We start from the raw sequence: 21,069 nt of genomic DNA on the forward strand, positions 1-21,069 counted from the left end.
AAGGGGAAGGTGATGTTAAAATTAGTCCAATTTCCAAACCAGCTGAAAATGTCCAAGGGCAATGGTGATCCGTGAAAACTGCACAGAGTGTCTTCACAACCGATATGCCAACAAAGTTCTTTAACGATAGCAAATGATCAACCCAGTGAATTCACTGGCAGTTTGGAGATCACGTTGACGTTAGGCCTTGTAGACTGCAGTCTGGAGATCACTGGAAGCACAGTCTGAATTAGTGGGCGATCGTGTAGATGCGCAACTCGGTGGACTTCTAACAGCGACCGTCTGTTACTCCGTGAGACTGCAGCTCCTCACCGCTAGGCTAACGTTAGTCTGCAGTTGGCATGGCAGCTCGCGGAGGTCAGCAACAGCTCGGGACCCACGGCAGATCTTTTCGCAGAGTAGCTAGCTAGCCTAGGTCCAGCTGTCCTGAGAGATCCCCTCGACCAGACAGTGAAGTGCACCGTTCACGGATGGATGGAAGGATGTCAGAGGCCCAGTTAGTCTGCAGTTGGCATGGCAGCTCGCAGGTCAGCAACAGCTCGGCGGTCACGGCAGATCTCCCGCAGAGTAGCCCAGGTCCAGCTGACCCGAGAGATCCCCTCGACCAGACAGTGAAGTGCAGCACCGCTCACGGATGGATGGAAGGATGTCCGATGCCCAGCTAGGGCAAAAGCTAGCCATAGCAAGCTCCCAATGGACAAACGTCAACGACGTTTCAGGTGACTTAGAAGCAGTAAAAAGGACTAAGAATAACACGAAAACTATCAAAAACAACGTAAATAAATAGGGAAAACATTTAACTAGACAAACCAATACAAAAAAAATAAACATGACATTACATAAAATTACGAACATTACATAAAAACAAACAAAAACATGATGCCAGACGGAGCGGCGTGTCTCGCCAGCGTCCCCGTAACCTAGCAACATGAACAGAAGTTAGGTCTGGTGCATCCACCACACTTTTCTGTTGTTGTATAAAGTGTAACTCCTGAGTAAAAATAACCTAGGGCAGTTAACAATTTTTGATTGAGAGAAAAATTATCATTGGTGGTGTTTTGAGCAAGACTGTTTATTTGCATTATCACAGAATGATGCACAGTGATGCTAACTGGGCAGGGTGCCATGTCGCTATTTTGTACCACTAACAATGCTCAAAATATAATTACACTTCTGTGGTAGTGTGGTGAGGATTTCTACAGACACACACACACACACACACACACATTAACTTCCTTACACGGCTGTAGCAGTGTCTGTAGCAGTAACAGGTGTGTCTGTAGCAGTAACAGGTGTGTCTGTAGCAGAAACAGGTGTGTCTGTACTGTAGCAGTAACAGGTGTGTCTGTAGCAGTAACAGGTATATCTGTACTGAAGCAGTAACAGGTGTGTCTGTAGCAGTAACAGTCTGTTTTTCTTTTCAACTGTTTTCTAGTTCACCCAGAAGTGACTGAGCGAGAGACTGGGAGTGATGTGACCCTCAACTGCTCCCTGCACACCTATGGAGACGATGAAGACTGTTGGAGTTTACCTGGTCATGAAAATGTCCGTCTGAGCTGGGTGGATGAGGAAGGGGCTGAACTGCAGAACACCAACAGCCTCCAGATCAGTGGAGATCGCCGCTGTTCCATCAGACTGACCACTCCAAACCCCACTCACACTCAGAGCACATGGAGATGCCAGCTGACAGCAGGAGGGCACGTTCACACAGTCAGAGTGACAGGTCAGTGATTGTACTTCTCTCATGTGAGACACATGTTGTGTTCTAGCATCACATTCACTAGAACTTTCAACTCCACATCCACCTTCACTCTTCTTCCACCTTTGCAGTGAACCCAACTACAACTCCAGTGGTGACGAGAGGACCTGCACCACCAACACCACTAGCACCACCACCACAACCAGCACCTACTCCACCACCAGCACCACCACCAACACCAACACCAGCACCACCACCAACACCAACACCACCACCACCACAACCAGCACCTACTCCACCACCAGCACCACCACCAACACCAACACCACCAACACCACAACCAGCACCTACTCCACCACCAACACCAACACCACTAACACCACCACCACCACCACAACCAGCACCTACTCCACCACCAGCACCACCACCAACACCACCACCAGCACCAGCACCACCACCACCACCACCACAACCAGCAGCACCAGCACCAACTCCACAACTTCCGTCAACTCCACCCACAACAGCACCACCTCCTCCATCTCCAGGTTCTCCATCTGTCCTGGGTAAGTTTGGAATGGGACCCATCTGATCATACATCCAGCAGATGCATATGCACCAACCAATCAAGACCTGGAGGATGTTTATGCTCTAATGTAGTGTTTGGTTAAAGTAAAAAAGAGCTTGCCCACCTGTGGGGTATACTACGAAGCACGTTAGACATATTTAGGCTATGTAGACACATCGAGGCTTCACAAAGTATACTCAGGGGTATACGTTAAGTGATACTAAGATAGAAGTTATGTGACATATTTGTCAAATTAGGCTTTCAGCTCAGATCTATGCGTGTTCTCGGTGTTGGGATGACGTTGGCCAATCGTGAAACGTGGAGATGCACAAGACCGCCTATTAAAAAACAATTATTTCACTGCGGTCATTTTTAGTGTCTAGCCTATAACATCAAATAAATCTATTGTCATCATTTGTTGTACGGTATGCACGTCCATAGTGGCATATTTGCACGCACAACACTATTAAAGTGCATATAAGATATCCAAAATGTTTAGAGGCGGAGCTCCACCTGTAAGATATATGACAGAATCCTACACATGAGATAACTTCGTTTTTAAGACAATTGATTGGTCAGTGGGCGGTAGAGTAGATTACACGATTTGAGCTATAACTTAGCACATAACCTCCTCCCGACCAGGTTTGGTTGACAGCACAAGATACCATGGTGATATAGCGACACGAAAACAGATCCACTTTCGCGTCACAGCATACCCTGGCTTTGAGCGCAACATACCTCGTTAACCCACTAATCGAGATTCGTAGTATACCCCACTGGTAGGCTACTGCAGATGCAAAGATACTCACTTTTAATTCATTGAAAATATATATCTTTGCATTGGCAGTATGTGGTGTGTGAGTTCTTATTTGACTGAACACGCATTGGATGTTAACCACACAGCATTCTAATTGTCCAGACACAACAACAACAGACCCAGTAGCACCTGCAGCATCTGTATCTGAACCCATGCATCTCCTCCTCATGCATCTCCTCCTCATCTCTCCCATGCACCTCCTCCTCATTTCTCCCATGCACCTCCTCCTCATCTCTCCCATGCACCTCCTCCTCCACCTCCTCCTCATCTCTCCCATGCACCTCCTCCTCATCTCTCCCATGTACCTCCTCATCATGCATCTCCTCCTCATCTCTCCCATGCACCTCATCCTCATCTCTCCCATGCACCTCCTCCTCATCCACCTCACCTCCTCCTCATCTCTCCCATGCACCTCCTCCTCATCTCTCCCATGTACCTCCTCCTCATGCATCTCCTCCTCATCTCTCCCATGCATCTGCTCCTCATCTCTCCCATGCACCTCCTCCTCATCTCTCCCATACATCTCCTCCTCATCCACCTCCTCCTCATCTCTCCCATGCACCTCCTCCTCATTTCTCCCATGCACCTCCTCCTCATCTGTATCTGAACCCATGCATCTCCTCCTCATGCACCTCCTCCTCATGCACCTCGTCATCTCTCCCATGCACCTCCTCCTCATCTGTATCTGAACCCATGCATCTCCTCCTCATGCACCTCCTCCTCATCTCTCCCATGCACCTCCTCCTCATCATGCACCTCCTCATCTCTCCCATGCATCTCCTCCTCCTCATCCACCTCCTCCTCATCTCTCCCATGCACCTCCTCCTCATTTCTCCCATGCACCTCCTCCTCATCTGTATCTGAACCCATGCATCTCCTCCTCATGCACCTCCTCCTCATCTCTCCCATGCATCTCCTCCTCATGCACCTCCTCATCTCTCCCATGCACCTCCTCATCATCTGTATCTGAACCCATGCATCTCCTCCTCATGCATCTCCTCCTCATCTCTCCCATGCACCTCCTCCTTATCCACCTCACCTCCTCCTCATCTCTCAATTCAGCTCAATTATAAACAATAAGCGTATTTCTCAAAATGTTGGTGTGATCCTTTAACATATGGAAAATTTTTAATGATATGTCAGTGGCACTTATTTGTTTGAGCAACATGAATGATAGGATAGGCTGTGTGGATTAAATATATTATGCAATTATAAACAATAAGGATGGAGATGGAAGCTGGAGGTGTTTCACTGTTGGTGGATGTTTTATTCGCCTATTTGTCTACAACCCAGAGGCACCATGCAGTAGAAGGTGTCCAAAACAACCAACCCACATTACATAAATCAATAAATAAATAATCACGTCCACTCACTTGATCACTTGATCACTCTTAATTATATAGCAAAGCTCACTCTCCATTCGTTCTCTCCAACTCTGACTTTACTCAACTGGACGTCTTAGAACCCCCTTCAATGACCCCAGCTCTTATTAAACATTGACCCATCTACACCCCTAATTACCGTATTATATATCGAAATATATAGAATTTAATTAAGCAATAAGCCCCGAGAGGCCGTAGGTTACACTGATTCTACAACAGCTAAGGGTAGTCTAAGCGAATTAGCCTAGAAAAGGGTCAAAGGTGGAAGTAAATACAGCAAAAGCATATTTGGGATAATTTGAATCGTAATTTTCTGTAGATTAAGACTTTGTGGTGCCTACAGTGCAGATTTGTACTGAAAAAAATATATAGGGCTTTGAATGGAGCATGGCACAATGAGTTTTGGGCCAAAAACGTATGTTAGTACATCTTGATATTAGCTGATATCTCTTAAGCCAATTGAAAGATATTCATCAAACTTGGTCTACTTACCCACTATAAGTTGTCAAAGAGCTGGCAAGACAATTTAGGTCTTGAGGTCAAAGGTCAAGGTTACAAGGTCACATGCAGTATTTGGTTCATATCTCCAAAGCAGACTAATGGATCTTCATTAACTCTAGTACATTTATTGTCTATACAAGTTAGATGAACTTAGGGACTCAGGGCCATGGGGTCAAAGGTTAAGGTCAGTTTCATCCCCTGATATACAAGGTTATTGACGGTGGAGACATGCTAATCAACATGCCATGTTTAATTCAATTACTGTAAATATAGCATTTTTACATAATTTAGCATATAGACTTGGTTGTTTTTGACATGGGGAGTACCTATTTACAGCACAATGAGTTCAATACCCCTCCTTTATATATAAGAATCAAGATTCTGATTGCAATTACGGAAGGCAAATGTGCTTAGCAGTTACATAGCAGTGAAATACTTCCACTAGCATAGTCATGACCTGACCAATATCAGTAGTAATTATCCTGAACTATCTGTCAAAATAAGCCACGCCCCCTGAAACGTCATAAATCACGTCATAACCACGCCTCCTTTTTATGCAAATTAGCCACGTGGTTGTCACCACATGTTGTTTGTTATTGTTATTGTTTTGTGAGTCATGTGACAGTCATGTGACTGGTGTCAAACCCCTGGGCAGCCATATTGGATGTAAAGTCATGTGACAGTCATGTGTCTGGTGTCAAACAATGCCACGCCCCCTTGGCATCCATATTGGATGTAGTGTCATGTGACAGTCATGTGACTGGTGTCAAACCCTGAAAAGGCGTCCATATTGGCCCCCAAACCCCCATGTGTGTTTTGTGGATAATGGGGAATCAGATAAACTTTGTAAGAGTTGTATATGTTTAGTGGTAAATGGATCTAAATACAAAAAAAAAAAAAAAGAAAGAAAATGGAGTTGCCGGAACCCGATTCGAACCAGGGATCTTTAGATTTTCAATCTAACGCTCTCCCAACTGAGCTATTTCGGCTGCAGGGCTTCAATGGTATGCAATGCATCCTACTTTGTAGGGATAGTGTTTTGTCCGGGCATGTCTCTGAGTGTGTTGTTTGAGACCCTTTCATGTCGGGGTCTGCCTACTACCTATGTGCACTAGTGCTAATAAGATTGTAAAAGACCTGTTTATGAGTAGTGACGCCTGTATGCAGACACCTGGTTATCTATAAACCCTTTTTTGTAGTGGGTGTGTTTTGCCTTGGCGTGTCTCTAGGATTGAGATTATAAATGCTGTGGGCGATGTATGGCTATCATTGTTAGCAGTGATTTTTGAACAGCACTTACCATGGCTGACATGATTGAATCGGCAAAATCAAAGAGACGGATCACACTCACCCCTGTTAGCTTAAGCTATCGAATCCTGAAATGACTTATGCACCGCAAAAGGAGGAGACCTGAAACTTTTGTTAATTTTTCTGAGTAAACCTAATGATGGCGTGGAATACCAATGGTTGTTGAACGATGGGCGATCGGAGGCTATGTTTTTGACAAGGAAGATCGCGAGTGTGAAGCTTTACGCATTGACATCTCCGATTTGGCGTTTTCAGACGACATGGCTACATTTCATTTTGTGATGCAGATTGGGTGATGTTTAGGGACTCTTGGAAGGATATTGTACAGCCTGCTATGGACAGTCGCTACACAGCATCATGGAATAGTCCAGACTATGTCAAGTCTTACCACATGTATGCTAACTGTCCGCAGGATTTCATTCGCCTGTCTAGCAGTGCATACAGAAGACCTACATATTATAATGAAAAAGAATTGAATGAATTCGCATATACAGCTAAAGTGGAGTATCTGTGGAAAGACCGGCATGTTCTAAGTGATGTTTTCAAAAAGGTTGATAGATTGTTCAAATGGAGTGCTGGTTTGGAAAGATACCAGGGCGTCAAGGCATGTCTCTTCCAGACGTGCCAAGATGATCTGGAACTGGCCAACCATTGTGAAGAAGCCGCTCCGGAATCAGCGCCCCCTCGTTCATGAAGCTTAAAAAGAGGTTTTCATACGAAGGGTTCCTTTACTCTCAGAGCTGTTGTGAACATCATACAATGTCTCTATTTGTGGATGAAGTTGAAATGACTGAAGCGCTTTGTTCGCCTGATGGTGTGGATCAAAGTTCAAGAAGTATGTTTCATCAAGAGGAATCAGTAATTGAACAAGAAATGATACATTATGACGGATTACTTGTGTGAGAGATTTGGCGGGTTAACTTTGACGGATGATAAAGAGGATGTTAGAGAATGCCATCTTGTGGATGATGACGCCCCTGTGGGTGTACCTCCCACCGTAACAAAAACGACTCTGAAGATAAGGAGAGGTCACACATGATTGGGTAGCGGAGAAGTCGCCGCCCTCCAGACTACACCCCATGAATGGTTAGTGGTTGTATACGATCACACCAGCCGGATCATCGAGACGTTCAGAACTGTCGTGATGCCTTCAACAGATGTTAAGATGACTGATACGTGTGTATACTTTCAAAATACCTGTGGTGGGGTGGGCATGATGGATTGTTCAGAAGACTTAGAGATTGGTGTGTCATTAAACCCTGTATCATCAGCAGATGGAACGGGACTTCTAAAGCTACTGGTGAAGACCTTGTTGGTTGTTTGGCAGAGCTACCTCTTGGACTTATCAAGGCCTGTGTGTGTATTACACTGCAACACATCATCACGCAGAAGTTACAGGAGGACTGTTTTGATGTCAAGTAAGCCACCCCAGCCAGATTCAACATTCTTGCCTCTTTTGAACCAGATGCATTACTACTTCCAAAACAAATGTTGAGGATATAAAACATCGGCTATACAAAAGACCACTACTGCAAAGCGCGGAATCATCTATTGGGACATTACGCTATCAGACCCATCCCCAAAAATTTGGGGGTCTGTAGAAGCTATCGCCTACTTAATTAACAGGGGAACCATACATCTGTGGGTATTTACACACTTTCAAGGAAAATCACATAAAGGATTGTGATACAGACATTATTCTTGAAACTCTGACATATTGGGACAATTAACTGTAATGGGGAATTGGTGCTGTGGTTCAGGCCGCCAAAAGAGCGTGTGAAATATGAGCTAACAGCCTTACTGTGTAATGTCATAGCAGACGAATCTACATGTTATGCAACTGATATTGCTGTACCTTACCATCGCTTTTAAAGCCTTAAAAAATCAAATGACGCTTTGCTAGATCATTGTCTGAAGAATGGTCCGATCTACTGAATATGGGATCCTCCAATTTAACAAGGCGATCATGTAACAGTGCATGGAATTTTAGAGAACATGTGTATGATTGGCAAGGCTTTTTTTCAAGATAGGGCATATCGTAGCTCTTTTGTACATATGTAACTGATGTATGTGTCATCAAGCAAAGTATGAATGAGTCTGTGGATGTCTATGAGGTTGTGAATAGCCTAGTGGAATTTCTGGTTGCTAAGGACTTTGATGTGTGTGTTAAATTTTAAACTACCTTTGATTCTCACCCACCCATGATGGATATGTAAGCCTGCTTGCCAAATAAAAGATTGTGAATGCACATCGTGGTGTGTCATTAGCTGTATGGAGGGTGTCATGGAGGAGGTTCTAAATACAATCTACTACACACCTTCAAGTGAGGGTTCATATGGGGGTATAACTAGATTAAAAGAAGCTGCCTTTAAAAAACAGGGATCCATCTGACCGATAAGGATGTTGCTGAATGGTTATCAGGGGAGGATGTACACACTTCATAAACCCATGTCAACTACAAAAGGAATAGGGTGATTGTGTATGGTATCAACAGGCAATTTCTAAGCGGATCTGGTTGACATGTCCATATACTCCAACGGAGAATGACCATGCTAAATATATGCTGACGGTATAGATGTCTTTAGCAAATATGCATGGGTGCGCGATTTTAAAAAAACAAATCAGGGACGGGCGGTTGCCGCTGCTTTTGAATCAATCATAGAAGAGGGTCGTATACCCCAGAAGTTGCAAACTGACCGTGGAAAGAATTTTTTAACCAGCATTTCCAGAGGATCGTGAATAAAAACAATATTCATCATTTAGCCACTGGGGAGTGAATTAAAGCTAGTGTCGGTAGGCGATTCAACAGAACTATTAAATCAAGAATGGCGTTATCTAACAGCCGCCAACTCTAAACGCTACTGTGACGTCTTACCTGATATGGTATCATCTTATAATAACAGTTACCATCGTAGTATCAAAAATGAGACCTGTGGATGTGACAAAAGAAAATGAAAATGTGGTCTTTAAAACCTGTATGGTGTAAAGACGGAGCTGCCAAAAATCTGTGTTCAAATACAAAATAGGAGATCTTGTTAGGGTATCTAAGGTCAGAGGTGCATTCACAAAGGGTATGAGGAGAACTACACCGGGAGTTTTTCACCATAGCAGAGTGTGTACATCTAAACCCACCTGTTTACAGGTTGAAAGACTATGATGGAGACATGTTAGAAGGTACCTTTTATGAAGAGGAGTTGCAGAAAATCCTCATAAACAGGGATAAGGCATTCAAAGTGGAAAAGATTTTGGAAAGCAAAAAAAAGAGTAGGTAGGACGATGGTATTGGTAAAATGGTTAGGTTGGCCATCAAAATTTAACTCATGGGTCCCCGAAAAGAGGTGGTTGATGTTTAAAAAATGTCTTAAATCACAACACAACATACATATCCTTATTCACACCGGTGACATCATGGAGGATCGAAGGGTTTTATGTGACTTTTACCAAGCAATGCGTGCTGCGATATTTATCCTGACAACAGAATATCCAACTACCGAACTAAACTGGCAAAACACTAACACTAAGGGGGCTTGGGAGGCTTTAATTGAGTTCATGTACCCCAAAACATGGGTTCCGTTTCACAAAAAAAAAACATTCAAAATTCACAATTACCGATACAGCTAGTAACATCCTTATTGTTGGTGAACTTCGCGGAAGCTTTCTACAATAGCATTGCTGATATCATAGCAGAAATCAATAGTGTCGGTCTCATATACAGTTTAATGGCGATGAACTACTTCACAAAGTCCGTGTGACATCATCGAATGTGATGTTTCGCTAACATTCCGCGGGGAAGCTAGCCAGGATTCTAGGTTTTGAAGATATGATTCCATTCCGCGGTACCCCCGAGCGCCGGTAGATACGCCCCCCACATTGCTGATTTGTATGGCGGGAATATACATTGTTTGCCATCTATACAGACATTATAGACCACCAAGTTGTAGGTGACTATTATGTACCACTCCCGGTGTGTAGAAATAGCGGGGGGAGACCAAAATATAGTCACAATCGGTCATTTCACAAAACCACACTACGTGCGATGTGTCTAAATCACATTGACGACATTACCATAGAGGTGAAAAGTGATCAAAACCACAACGTGTGTCATTCAGGCACGGCAAAGTGATTACAAAACTCCATTTCAGACCGTAAAAAACACTTCCAAGAATTTAAAAATGAAAGAATTTAATCCCGTGCTGACCCACATCGTTATGTTACATATTATCAAAACCAGGCGGTGGCCATATTGATGGGTTCGCTGGGGCCCTGTCATGTATGGTGGATTCCCGCTTGGGGTCGCTCCTAAAAAGGTCTGTACAGAATGGCTATGCCTCTATTGGCGAGGGGTATTGGATCATTAAACCGCATTTAAAAGCGGCAGCTAAAAATATCGCCAGTGATGTGGTGAGCAACGTCCATGCAAGCCCACAACAGTCAAGAGGGGTCGGGGTGTTAGTAATGCAGCGACACATGAAACGACACGCCAGGTGAGAAGAGGAAGATACACAAAGAAAAACAATGTAAAGGCTAAGAAAAGATCAGTGTCGAAAAGGAAGGCTCAGAGTAAACACGGGGAGTAGACCTGGTAAAAGAGGCGTAAATCCATATTCTAACCCATGGCTCTGATACACGGCATGTCGGCGGAGTGTGTCAAATCTGAGTTGATCTTTTACAGTGCCTATGACTCAAACGGGCTATAGAGAAAAACACCTATGTTGGAGATACCCCATATCAGCTCTTGTCAGACAATCGGACCCTGGAGTTTTTGTCAAAGGAAATGGTCAAGACTATATTGATTTGAATAATTCGCTACTGTATACAAGGTTAAAAATCACCTTACCCAACGGGCGACCTAACAGCGGGCTGGGGTTTGATAAACTACCCCTGGCTCAATGTCAATCTTCTCTCAGGTCGACATAACACTGGGGATCGGCTCATATCGCAGAGCTCAAACACCTATCCATACCGGCTGTATTATAGATTGTCTATTGAATTATGACCGTGAGGCCCTGGAGAGACCATTTTTTCGCGGGCTGTTTTACAAAGATACAGCAGGCCATATGGATGTCGGGGATCCTGGAGGCCAAATCAAAGGTCTCACAAAGAGAGCTGCATTTTCTGAATCGAAAGTAATGTTGTAGAATTGTTAGCTCAATCCACAGCTTACATACATTTTTTTCAAGAAAAAATTGATGTTAAAACGGGATTGATATCAAAATAAGACTAACTAGAGCTTAAGGATGAATTCTGTTTAATGAATGATGTTTAGCATACAAAATCAACATTCTTTCAGCAAGTCTTTTTTGTGAAGAAAGTTTCTGTATCTCCGGCTGTGAGACTGGTCATGTTGCTACTGCAGTCCACCACTGCTAAATACCCTATTGATGAGTATATGTCTAAAAAAATTTCAATACCCGCTGGTATGGGTGGCTAATCAGGAAAACCTATTTCGGGGCGTTAATAAAAAATCCATGACTCCATATTAGTTAATGTATCGATAATGATGCCCATACTGGACCCATACACAAAAAAAATCCCAGCTTAAACATTATGATCCTGGAATCTCTTAGTCAAGATGTAGATGGACAACAATACTGCCTACAGCCTAAATTTAATGAAGCCGCCTTCCGTCATATGGAGTTTTACCCACCAGGAGCATCCACAGGAAGACATCTGAAAACAAAAGCTGGTCATAACGTCAGATCCTCACTTTGTCCGGGTTACAGATTTTGCTTTTAATTTAACGCCTGACGAGGAGGGCCAGCATCTGTCAATAAAAGTAAAGTAATATCCTTGGTGTTCGTTCAGACAACCGCTGTCGTATCAATAAATTTGATTGTATGCTGTATTTGACAGTATAATCTCCGAGGTGTTCAATCAAGACAGATTTTGATGGACTACTACTGAAAGACTCCATGAATACTGTTGAATTATCGAATTATTATGGAAGACAATAAGCATCCAAAATACACACATTTTCTAGGGGTAATAGTTTGTGATCAGCTACCTAAACACTGTATCATCTACCAGCCTCTGGGTGTGATAATCATCACACATAATTCAGACCAAATCTGGTGAACACTGGTTAGCTACGCATTAACCGTAGAAGAAGCGTGGATGTGGGTAAGCTCACTGACAGCTTCGGGAACCGTCCAGAGACAGTGAGATATTTTCCTCTCTCCGCTATTAAGCACACATTTCCTGAAAGTACCATGGGTGCAAATGGCCTGTTGAGTCCAAACCAGCAGGTGCAAGATTCCACGCCTATCTGTTACGTGGCTCCAACATTTCAGGTTCTTCCAGACCATATGCTTGAAAGGGTTCATGCCATGAAGATGTGATGCTTAAATACCTGAAAATCAAATAGAAATGATAATATGTCATTAATTCAGGAAAAATTACAAGGTTAAATCGCATGTAACATTTTCACATGTGTGCAGCATGCACAGATCAATGATAAGTATCTAAAAAAAGTGTTGAAAAGCAATACCTTATTAATAAATAAACATGTCAAACGACAGAAGCCAAGTGTTTTATTGATTGAAAAACAGCTGGATAGAACAATCAATATCATAAGTCACACCCAGACCGTCATACAACCTTATAAAACATTATGTAAACATAAGAAAAAAACAAAGCAGAAAATTACAATTTATAAAATATTACAACATTCAGAATTATTAGACATAAGCAATGAATAGTAATTACAAGATTTTCTTAAAACTAGTTTCCAGGCGGCTGCATCTAATTGAGTAAAAGTTGAAAACCAGATTCGATACCGCTTCCAATTGGTGTATGAGTAGGTGTACTATTTCTTTCAGTGCTGTGGATTGAATCTTTTTTAACTAGTCTATTTCATTGTAGAAAAGAGGGATGTTTAGGCATAGCAATAGCCCCCTCAGACCATGCCATCCTTGAGGCTCATGATGGTCTGCTGTGCCCAGTCTGGTGAGATACTTTCTTTTACCAGATCAAACACATGTGTACCTGAATGGTTGTGCCGCTAAACAAAAGACCCAGAATCAACCTTAACGATGCTATGCCTTGAGAGGCTGTACATCTTGCTAATATATACCAGCACCTTGTTTCCTCAGGGGCAACATTTAAAACCCCAGAGCCACCCGATCAAGTTCCTCAAAAAGTAGCTTAGGCCTGCACCGCTAAACCAGACACATCATCGGATGATGACCGGCAGTGGTAAACCCAGCGTCAGTGTGTCTCTGCTGCCCCAAGGTCCCCTGTTTTAACCGAAAATAAACATCCAATAACGACTGCATACCGCAGGGTCTCAGGTGTTTGACTAAAACATCTTCATAGCCACTCCAACCATTTTCAACACAGACTGGCTTAGTGGGGTAAGCTACTTACATCATCATTTTAAACCTGTCCAATTGTCTTTGTGGCCTCAGATTGACATTTCCGCCAGCTGCATTCCATCACTCTAATCCCCTGTCCGATGTGTAAAACAGATCTGGTTGATGAACGGCAGAGCAACACCTCAAGAGGGCAGGAGAACTAATCTTCATTAGTGCCTCTGGATAACAAACAGTAACTATCCAAAAATCTTATTTTACCGGTGAAGCCTTTTATATTGTATAGCTGTTAAGGGTATAGTACCACAAGAATATTCAGTGTCACCACCTCAAGAGAGAGCTACAAGATTAACCCATCTGATCTTAGAATGTAAAATGACACGCCTCTGGGGGCTGTTTAGCTTTTATAAACTTTCTCAAAAGAGGCAAATTTCTAACGATTCTCCAGACATATCTGTGTCCAGTTTGTTTTCTTCGCACATAGAGTCTGATTGCCCAAAAGCAAATCTGTTCTGAGGGCACAAATCTGGGGTTTTGGTTTTATATCAATCAACAAACACTGTCCCAGGGTTTCTCAGCATTTAAAAGATCCAAGAAAGAATTCCAGGCCATCGCAAGTACAATCTGTCTCACAATACACTGATTTGCTTGTTATCTCTCAGGGTTTTGAAAACAATTAGATAATTAGTGTTCTCAAACTGATTTGTTCTTGGCTAGATTTCTGAAAGAACAGAGATTCTGAACCATGTAAATGGCACTAAGATTACGATGATGTACATACTGTGTGAACACCTTCTCTATTTCGTATTATTGCTGGCATCTTTCATCACATCATCAATAATTAGCAGGTTAGTTTTGATATGGGTAATAACTCATCATCATCTAGAGCGCTAGGTATTCTTGAATAAATTTGACATCTCCTCAGCTTTTAACAATTCTATAAAGTATTAAGCAACAATCATAAATATATACACTATATTTTAATTGCATCACTAATAAGGGTGTCGAGTATTACATCAACTGTTTTACAAAAAAATGTCTTGCCAGAATTAGAAGGCCCGCTTATCACAATAATAAAAATGGATGCTGTAGTCTGTAAATCGTGATACAGGGGCTCTTTTAAGCCAGTGTTATGTTTTTATCCATGATAGACATATATACCCCCTTTTAGTATCCAGAGTACTAGTTAGTCGGGTAGTAGCACCCTCTTGTTGTAAAACAACCCGAACCCTTCACCAGTTTGTTTTAGAATGAGATGTTTCTTGTTTACGCATAATATTATCAGTTCGAGCCCTGTATGTGTCGTAGGTAATTATCTCTGTCATTCACATAATGATCAACAAGGCCAATGAGGGTGTCCAATCTGATCAGTTTTGAATTCTCTGCATTAAGCGCCGATGTCTTTCACATACAGGCTTTACCCCTAAAAGGGACAGCCATAAGTTCGGTCCTGCTGAACAGAATTCTGTGATGTGTCACCATCATCCAGCTCATTTGTGAGATCCCTAAATAGGCCCCAGCGGCGGCGCCCCCCTTTAATCGCCATCCTTGAGACATAAACCCAAGAGCTCGCATACAATTTGCTAGCGAAAGTATGAGCTGTGGTGAATGTAACTCCACAAACACATTTATGTCTGGGGTTCACTAATAACTACCCCTCAGCATGACGCCATTGACTCATATAGCTACATCATCAGACACAAATGAAAAGTGTGACATCATATTCACAACCAAAATGATATTCAGTAAAAAATGCTCTGTCTTTTCACCCCCACATCCTCGGCAATTCCAGAGGCTGAACAATTTTATTTCCACCTTGGATGGGTTCAAACAGGACCCATCAGGATCCAGCCTAACTCTCAGTATAGTCCCTCGAGGAAATTTTAGCCTCATCAGCATCCCGCTAGTCAGGTTATTGAGAAATGTGTCTTCATAGTTTTCCTCTGAAAACAAGTCAGATCTCTAGAGAAAATGCCAGACCCTCAATCTAGTAAATGAATGTCTTTCCTCACTCAGCTCAAGACTAACCCAATATCCCTGAAATGCCTCATCCTCAACAGTTACAGGGCTGGTCTGATCTCTTCTACAAAGCACCAAACCTGCAGAGGAACACCTCCAGCTGCAAATGGAAGAATGGGTGTAGTAAGCCCCAGAGAGACTGTAGCTTGATCTAACCAGTGACAGAATTTCAGGCGGCTTGAAAGTGTCTCCCAGACCTGGGGTTGTGGATGGGTACTCACACTTGCTCTGACATGCCGGGTATAGGGATGTGAAATCAACGAGTGAATTTTCTCACCCTCACCACTTATGTAAAGATTGTAGGCATCTGTTCTCCACCATTAAGAGAATCATGAGGATTTAAACGCCGTAATGTATGTGGCCAAGGAACTTTAACATCAGGGTCACGCTAAGTTAGCCTGGTTCCACTCTTACATTCCCACATCACTTCAATCTCTAAACCCTTTTGGTCTTGGGGGAGGTATGTCACCTTATCATCAAAATGTCTCCTCACATCCCCGGGTAAGGGATATTTAATAGGTATATGGTCTGGATTAGAACGGCAATCATGGCGCGGATGAAAACAGCCATTACCCGAGTGCATGTTTGACACCCCATTTTTCATAATAGCCGCCGAGGTAGTACTGACCTAATTTAACCGCCACCTTTCAAAGCATGCTGTACAACCAGATCCCTACTATCATCCACATATTCCAACCATTGGATAGAGTTGAGTATGCCTTTATGTTGGTTAACATAGGCATTTGCTGTGTGTGAGGCTATTGTGTCTCGCTTGCAGAAGTGTACCTTGTAGACAGCCATGCAGCAGGATGCCAATGTAGTCTGAGTGAATGGGTCTACACCAGTACATCCCATGAACGCCTCAAGCGTATTTCATGCACGGGCTGGGCCCCTCAGTAGCACAACATCATGGACCCCCGTAAGATCGTTAGCTCTTTCCTGAAAATCAAACATGCCTTTGATGCTTCGGCCATACCATGTGTCAAAGTCGGCTCTGTCTTTATCGACATGGTGTCAGACCCATAGTACCTTCACGCATCTGGATAGGGGCCCCTATAGTAGTTGTTTGCTGTGTTAAATTTGTGTGGAAGTACCCTTTTCACCGGGTGTTCAGATTTAAGGCCGCAGTTGTCTTAGCCAAAACGCATGGGATGAACTAATAGCTGTCAATGAACCGCTGTTTAAAGATCTCATCAAACATGAAAATTAATCTGCATCCAGTCATGATTATTTTGGGCGAACCCCTAGCTTGGTGAAATGCTCCAGTAAAATTATATTATCAAACCCTGATGCATTGGGGCCATCCATGTGTAGCCCCTTATATGTAGACCGCCTGAAGTGTCTCAACATCATAAACACGCAACTACTACCCTCGGCCTCAAAAGATCCCTTTGAAAGTCATGGCAGCAGCAAAATTAGCCTGGTGTTTACCATTTTCAAATCGGTTTCTAAATCAAAAAAGATATACTTGGGCTCTGTCTCTTCCGCTTGAAGGGTTGAATGAAACAGCTATGGTTATCACCAGGCACCAAATTGGCTTTACAGTGAGGACAACGCATGGATGAGCATCTGTGGGGTTTTTCTTATTCATGCTAACATGATATCGCCTGTTACACTTTTTGCAGTACTTAGTGACATCGCATGGGACCACCATTCTGCCTATAACCCCAGTGGGTTCAGGTTGTTTGTGTCTGGAATGGCAGTAAGTTGATTTGCAGTATCGCATACAATCAATGCAGTATACTGATGGTCCTTTATTTTTGTGGCAATTCACATCGCTGCATTACATCACAATTGTATTTACACGCGCGTGATCACGCTTTTACTACTGTAGCCACGGTAGCAAAACCACAAAAGTGTCCTTCCCCAGGAATGTATTAGCAAAATCCGTGGTAATGATTGTCATGGAGGTACAGATAAACAGTTTTCTTTAGGGTCGGGTGCCACCCTAGTCTGATACGCCAGCAACTCAAGGGGGTTCGTAAAAGACCACAATTTTAACATCATACATGTCCAAACACGCCACATCAGCAAAACCTATTTGCTGCTGAGGGCGGAACCCCGCGATGCTCATGCATGTCAGCCCCCCAGCTCCAATAATCTATCGGCTGTGGCATCAGGGTTCAAAAAATTGAGCCAGACAAATAGCTAAACAGGCATTGTTTGAGTCATTAGCAGGCTGGAACAAACATATTTTTTTTTCTTCCTGATGACCTCATCATGAGCCAAATCCTTCAGCTTCCTATAACCACCACCGCTTCCACTGGCGCACTATAGAGACGCAGGAGATCCAGACTCTGATCGGCCAAGAGCATCAGATACTCTGTAACACCCTCTCAATAGCTTCAATCAACCGGGTCCAAAGCATAACCATTTTCATTTGTCAATTTAGCCTGTACATCGGTAGTAAGACTTTCACCCCTTAACACAATGTTGATAACTGCATTTTCCCACCTAATCTCCTTGAGAAATCCACAATATCGTTCAAGATAGCGTAACAGTGTTCTATGTATGAAGCCATGTCAGTATCACGCGATGCCCCTAAAATTTAGCGCCTACTTAGTTCCATACTGTTGAAACGGGCCTGGCTATAACTCTGTAATCACCAACAACACCACCCTCATTCGCTAAGCCGCTCTATGGCATCACGGTCCAAATTGTAATCAGGGGTCGCGGTCATGTCCAACATTGCCACCGCCACAGGGCTGTTCACCAGAACGCCAGGGGTCACATCCACACTCACCGAGGGCTCATCTTGTAAAATAGATGTAGGAGACCTATCATGTACATCACCGCCAGTACCTGTTTGCAACCCAGACCCGCCAGGTTGTACATCCATGCTTACTGTGGGAACCTTGTCATGCATATCACCACCAGTGCCTTTTTGCACCCCAGAACCTCCAGCTAACACATCCATGCATACTGAGGGCCCATCAACTGGTGTATCTATTGGGAGTGGCCCATGTGTAACATTATTTGTCTGAAAGTAAGGATGGGGCATGTTAATAGGGTCATGTATTGGTCTCTGACTAATGGATGGCTGTGTGGTGTTTGAATCTATGCATCTCCTGTGATATGTATCCAAATTCTGCTTCATGCGCTTGATAATAGGATTGTCCCGGTCAATGTTTTGTACGAATCTAGCAGCATGGCTTTCAAGCTGAGCAACCATTGTTTGCAGAGTGTTAACACTGCCAGGGTAGCCATCTCTTGTACGTTTATCAGACGGCTCGTTGTCGTCACCCCCGCTGTTTGATTCATCATTTCTAGCGCGTTTATGTGACGGAGGCATTGCTACTCTGTGATTACTCAGCAAATTATTCAAGACTTTTAAAACTAAATTACGATATATAGCCTACCACACGGTACAATCATAACTAGTATAAAAATAATTAAAAAAAAAAAACAGCAATAAAAAAAAGAAACCTAAAGGCTACAAATCAAAACAAAAAGCCCTTAGACAATCTATCATAATAGGGTTTTTAACAAAGTCTAGATCAACATAAAAGTATCATCCCTGCTCTGTATACCATCCATAACAACTGCGAAATTCTTTCGATGATTCTTGGTAGCTTAATTTGATTATCTCTGCAGAACTCATGCAGAATTTTCATAGCACCAACAACCAGATCTAATGCATTGCCGCATGGATCTACTACACCGTAGCACTACGAGTCATGTGTGTATTTAAACGCTCACCACATTTTGGCTTAGCATCATTTAGCATCAACACAACAGTATCCAAGGCTGATTCTGCATATAGTGACTGAGTTTACATCACACACAGCATTACTTACAGAGGGCCCAGCCGACCCCAAGTCATCAACAACCGCTAAAACTGACCTTTATGAACTTCACAGGATTCGCTATTTCCACAGCTTAGTATATCCCAGTCAGATATGTCATCAAAACTGCTCCATTAATATCCCATGTTTCAAGTTGTGTATCAGTCCATAAACTGCTGGGTTGATATCCTCTGATTGAGTCTTGACAATAGGTCGATAGTCCTTTGAATAAGCAACCCCGTTGTTGATAGATGCGCTCCAAGGCCTATAGCCATCCGCTGTAGTCAGATCTGTAAATGATAGCTAACACATTAGCCTACTATGGGAGCCTAGCACATGTTTTATTTGATCATAAACAGATATTGGTGAATTTTAACTTACCAATCGTTTTGAACACCCACATATAACCGCTTTAGCAGACCCCTACAGTTTTGGTTAGATCATCTTCAATATCACAATGACGACGCTTCAGTTGCTTTGTGACAGATAATGACGCCGGATGATTCCCCGTAGCGGCTGTGGACCCGGGGGGGGCAGGCCTACTCGATGTATCCTCCACTTCAGACACCTCGATCGGTATATCCAATGCGTTCGCCAGGCAGAATGGACTCTGTTGTGTCGGAGTTCTGATGACCTGATTATCATCAGATAGAACAGGTCTCGTGGCTATGAAATAGGATGGATATTGAATGTGTAAATATAAAAAGAAACACTTTTAGATTAAGACACGATATCAAGCAGTAAACTCCAGGGAAACCATACCTTCAGAAGCACAATCACCCTCTGCCTTGTCAAGTATATCACCATGCACTGAAAATGTAGAAACAATCAGAATACACTATTAACAAATAGCCTACTAATAAAAAGAATAGGAAACAGGAATAAACAAATACAAATCTCCACACAAGGTAATATTTAGCTTGGGGGGACTTACAAAGTAGGCTTAGATATCCGGGTCTAACATTAGATGCTATGGGATCACCAGTTGTATTCAATGAACCACCAAGGATTGACAAACTGTTAAAAAAAAAAAAAAAAAAAAAAAAATGTGTTAATGGCAATTAAAGTATTTCATGTATGTTATAGACAACCATTGACAGTAAGGGTAAATAGATCTTAATGCAAATACATACTCACATGTACTGAGGGCCATGCTGCACAGCTATCTTCTGACTACAGACAAGTCAATGATGAAGACTGATGAATACCTGGCAGAATGTTCTAACAGGGATTTTTAAACCTTAGGGGCTGACCATTCAAAATGTAGGCCGGTAATACGTCATTACATTAGTTTGTAGGTTTGGCCCCCCTGGCCTTCAATTAGTCAACGGAACATTGACCACGACCCTCATCACACCGCCTACTGTATGCCATAGGCCTTATTACAAATGCTGATCCAGACAGTCGCCACCCCCTGCCAATACGTTTTTAACTGTTTGATCCTCTGTCCAATACACTAACTACTTACATCCTGATATGCATAGTAGCTGTCAATATCAGACACCATGTCTCCGGTTCTAATCAGCAGCACCGTTTAATTGTTTGATCCTAAGCCCCATACACTAACTGCTTACACCCCCCTATGAATAGTAGTTAGCAACATCAGACAGCAAGTCTCCCGGTTCCCACCATCACCCCGCTTAATTGTTTGATCCTAAGCCCCATACACTAACTGCTTACATC

At 42.9% G+C, this 21,069-nt stretch overlaps 1 protein-coding gene, 1 long non-coding RNA gene and 1 other non-coding gene across 3 annotated transcripts in view; 2 read left to right on the forward strand and 1 right to left on the reverse strand.

The window, feature by feature from the left end:
• Positions 1 to 2,076, forward strand: part of LOC125298855 — a 36,616-nt gene extending 34,540 nt beyond the window's left edge. Inside the window, exons 6-8 of the mRNA XM_048249724.1 lie at positions 1,436 to 1,723; positions 1,831 to 1,922; positions 2,005 to 2,076. Coding sequence (XP_048105681.1) covers positions 1,436 to 1,723; positions 1,831 to 1,922; positions 2,005 to 2,076 — 452 coding nt within the window. The remainder of the gene's footprint in view (positions 1 to 1,435; positions 1,724 to 1,830; positions 1,923 to 2,004) is intronic.
• A 99-nt stretch (positions 2,077 to 2,175) lies between these two features.
• Positions 2,176 to 21,069, forward strand: part of LOC125299418 — a 38,580-nt gene continuing 19,686 nt past the window's right edge. The window contains exon 1 of the long non-coding RNA XR_007194356.1: positions 2,176 to 2,262. This is a non-coding gene — a long non-coding RNA (uncharacterized LOC125299418). The remainder of the gene's footprint in view (positions 2,263 to 21,069) is intronic.
• On the reverse strand, positions 5,882 to 5,953 carry trnaf-gaa. Its single transcript has one exon. It is a non-coding gene; the product is annotated as a tRNA-Phe (tRNA).

The sequence above is a fragment of the Alosa alosa genome, chromosome 8, assembly GCF_017589495.1.
Source record: "Alosa alosa isolate M-15738 ecotype Scorff River chromosome 8, AALO_Geno_1.1, whole genome shotgun sequence".
NCBI classification, from domain to species: Eukaryota; Metazoa; Chordata; class Actinopteri; order Clupeiformes; family Clupeidae; genus Alosa; species Alosa alosa.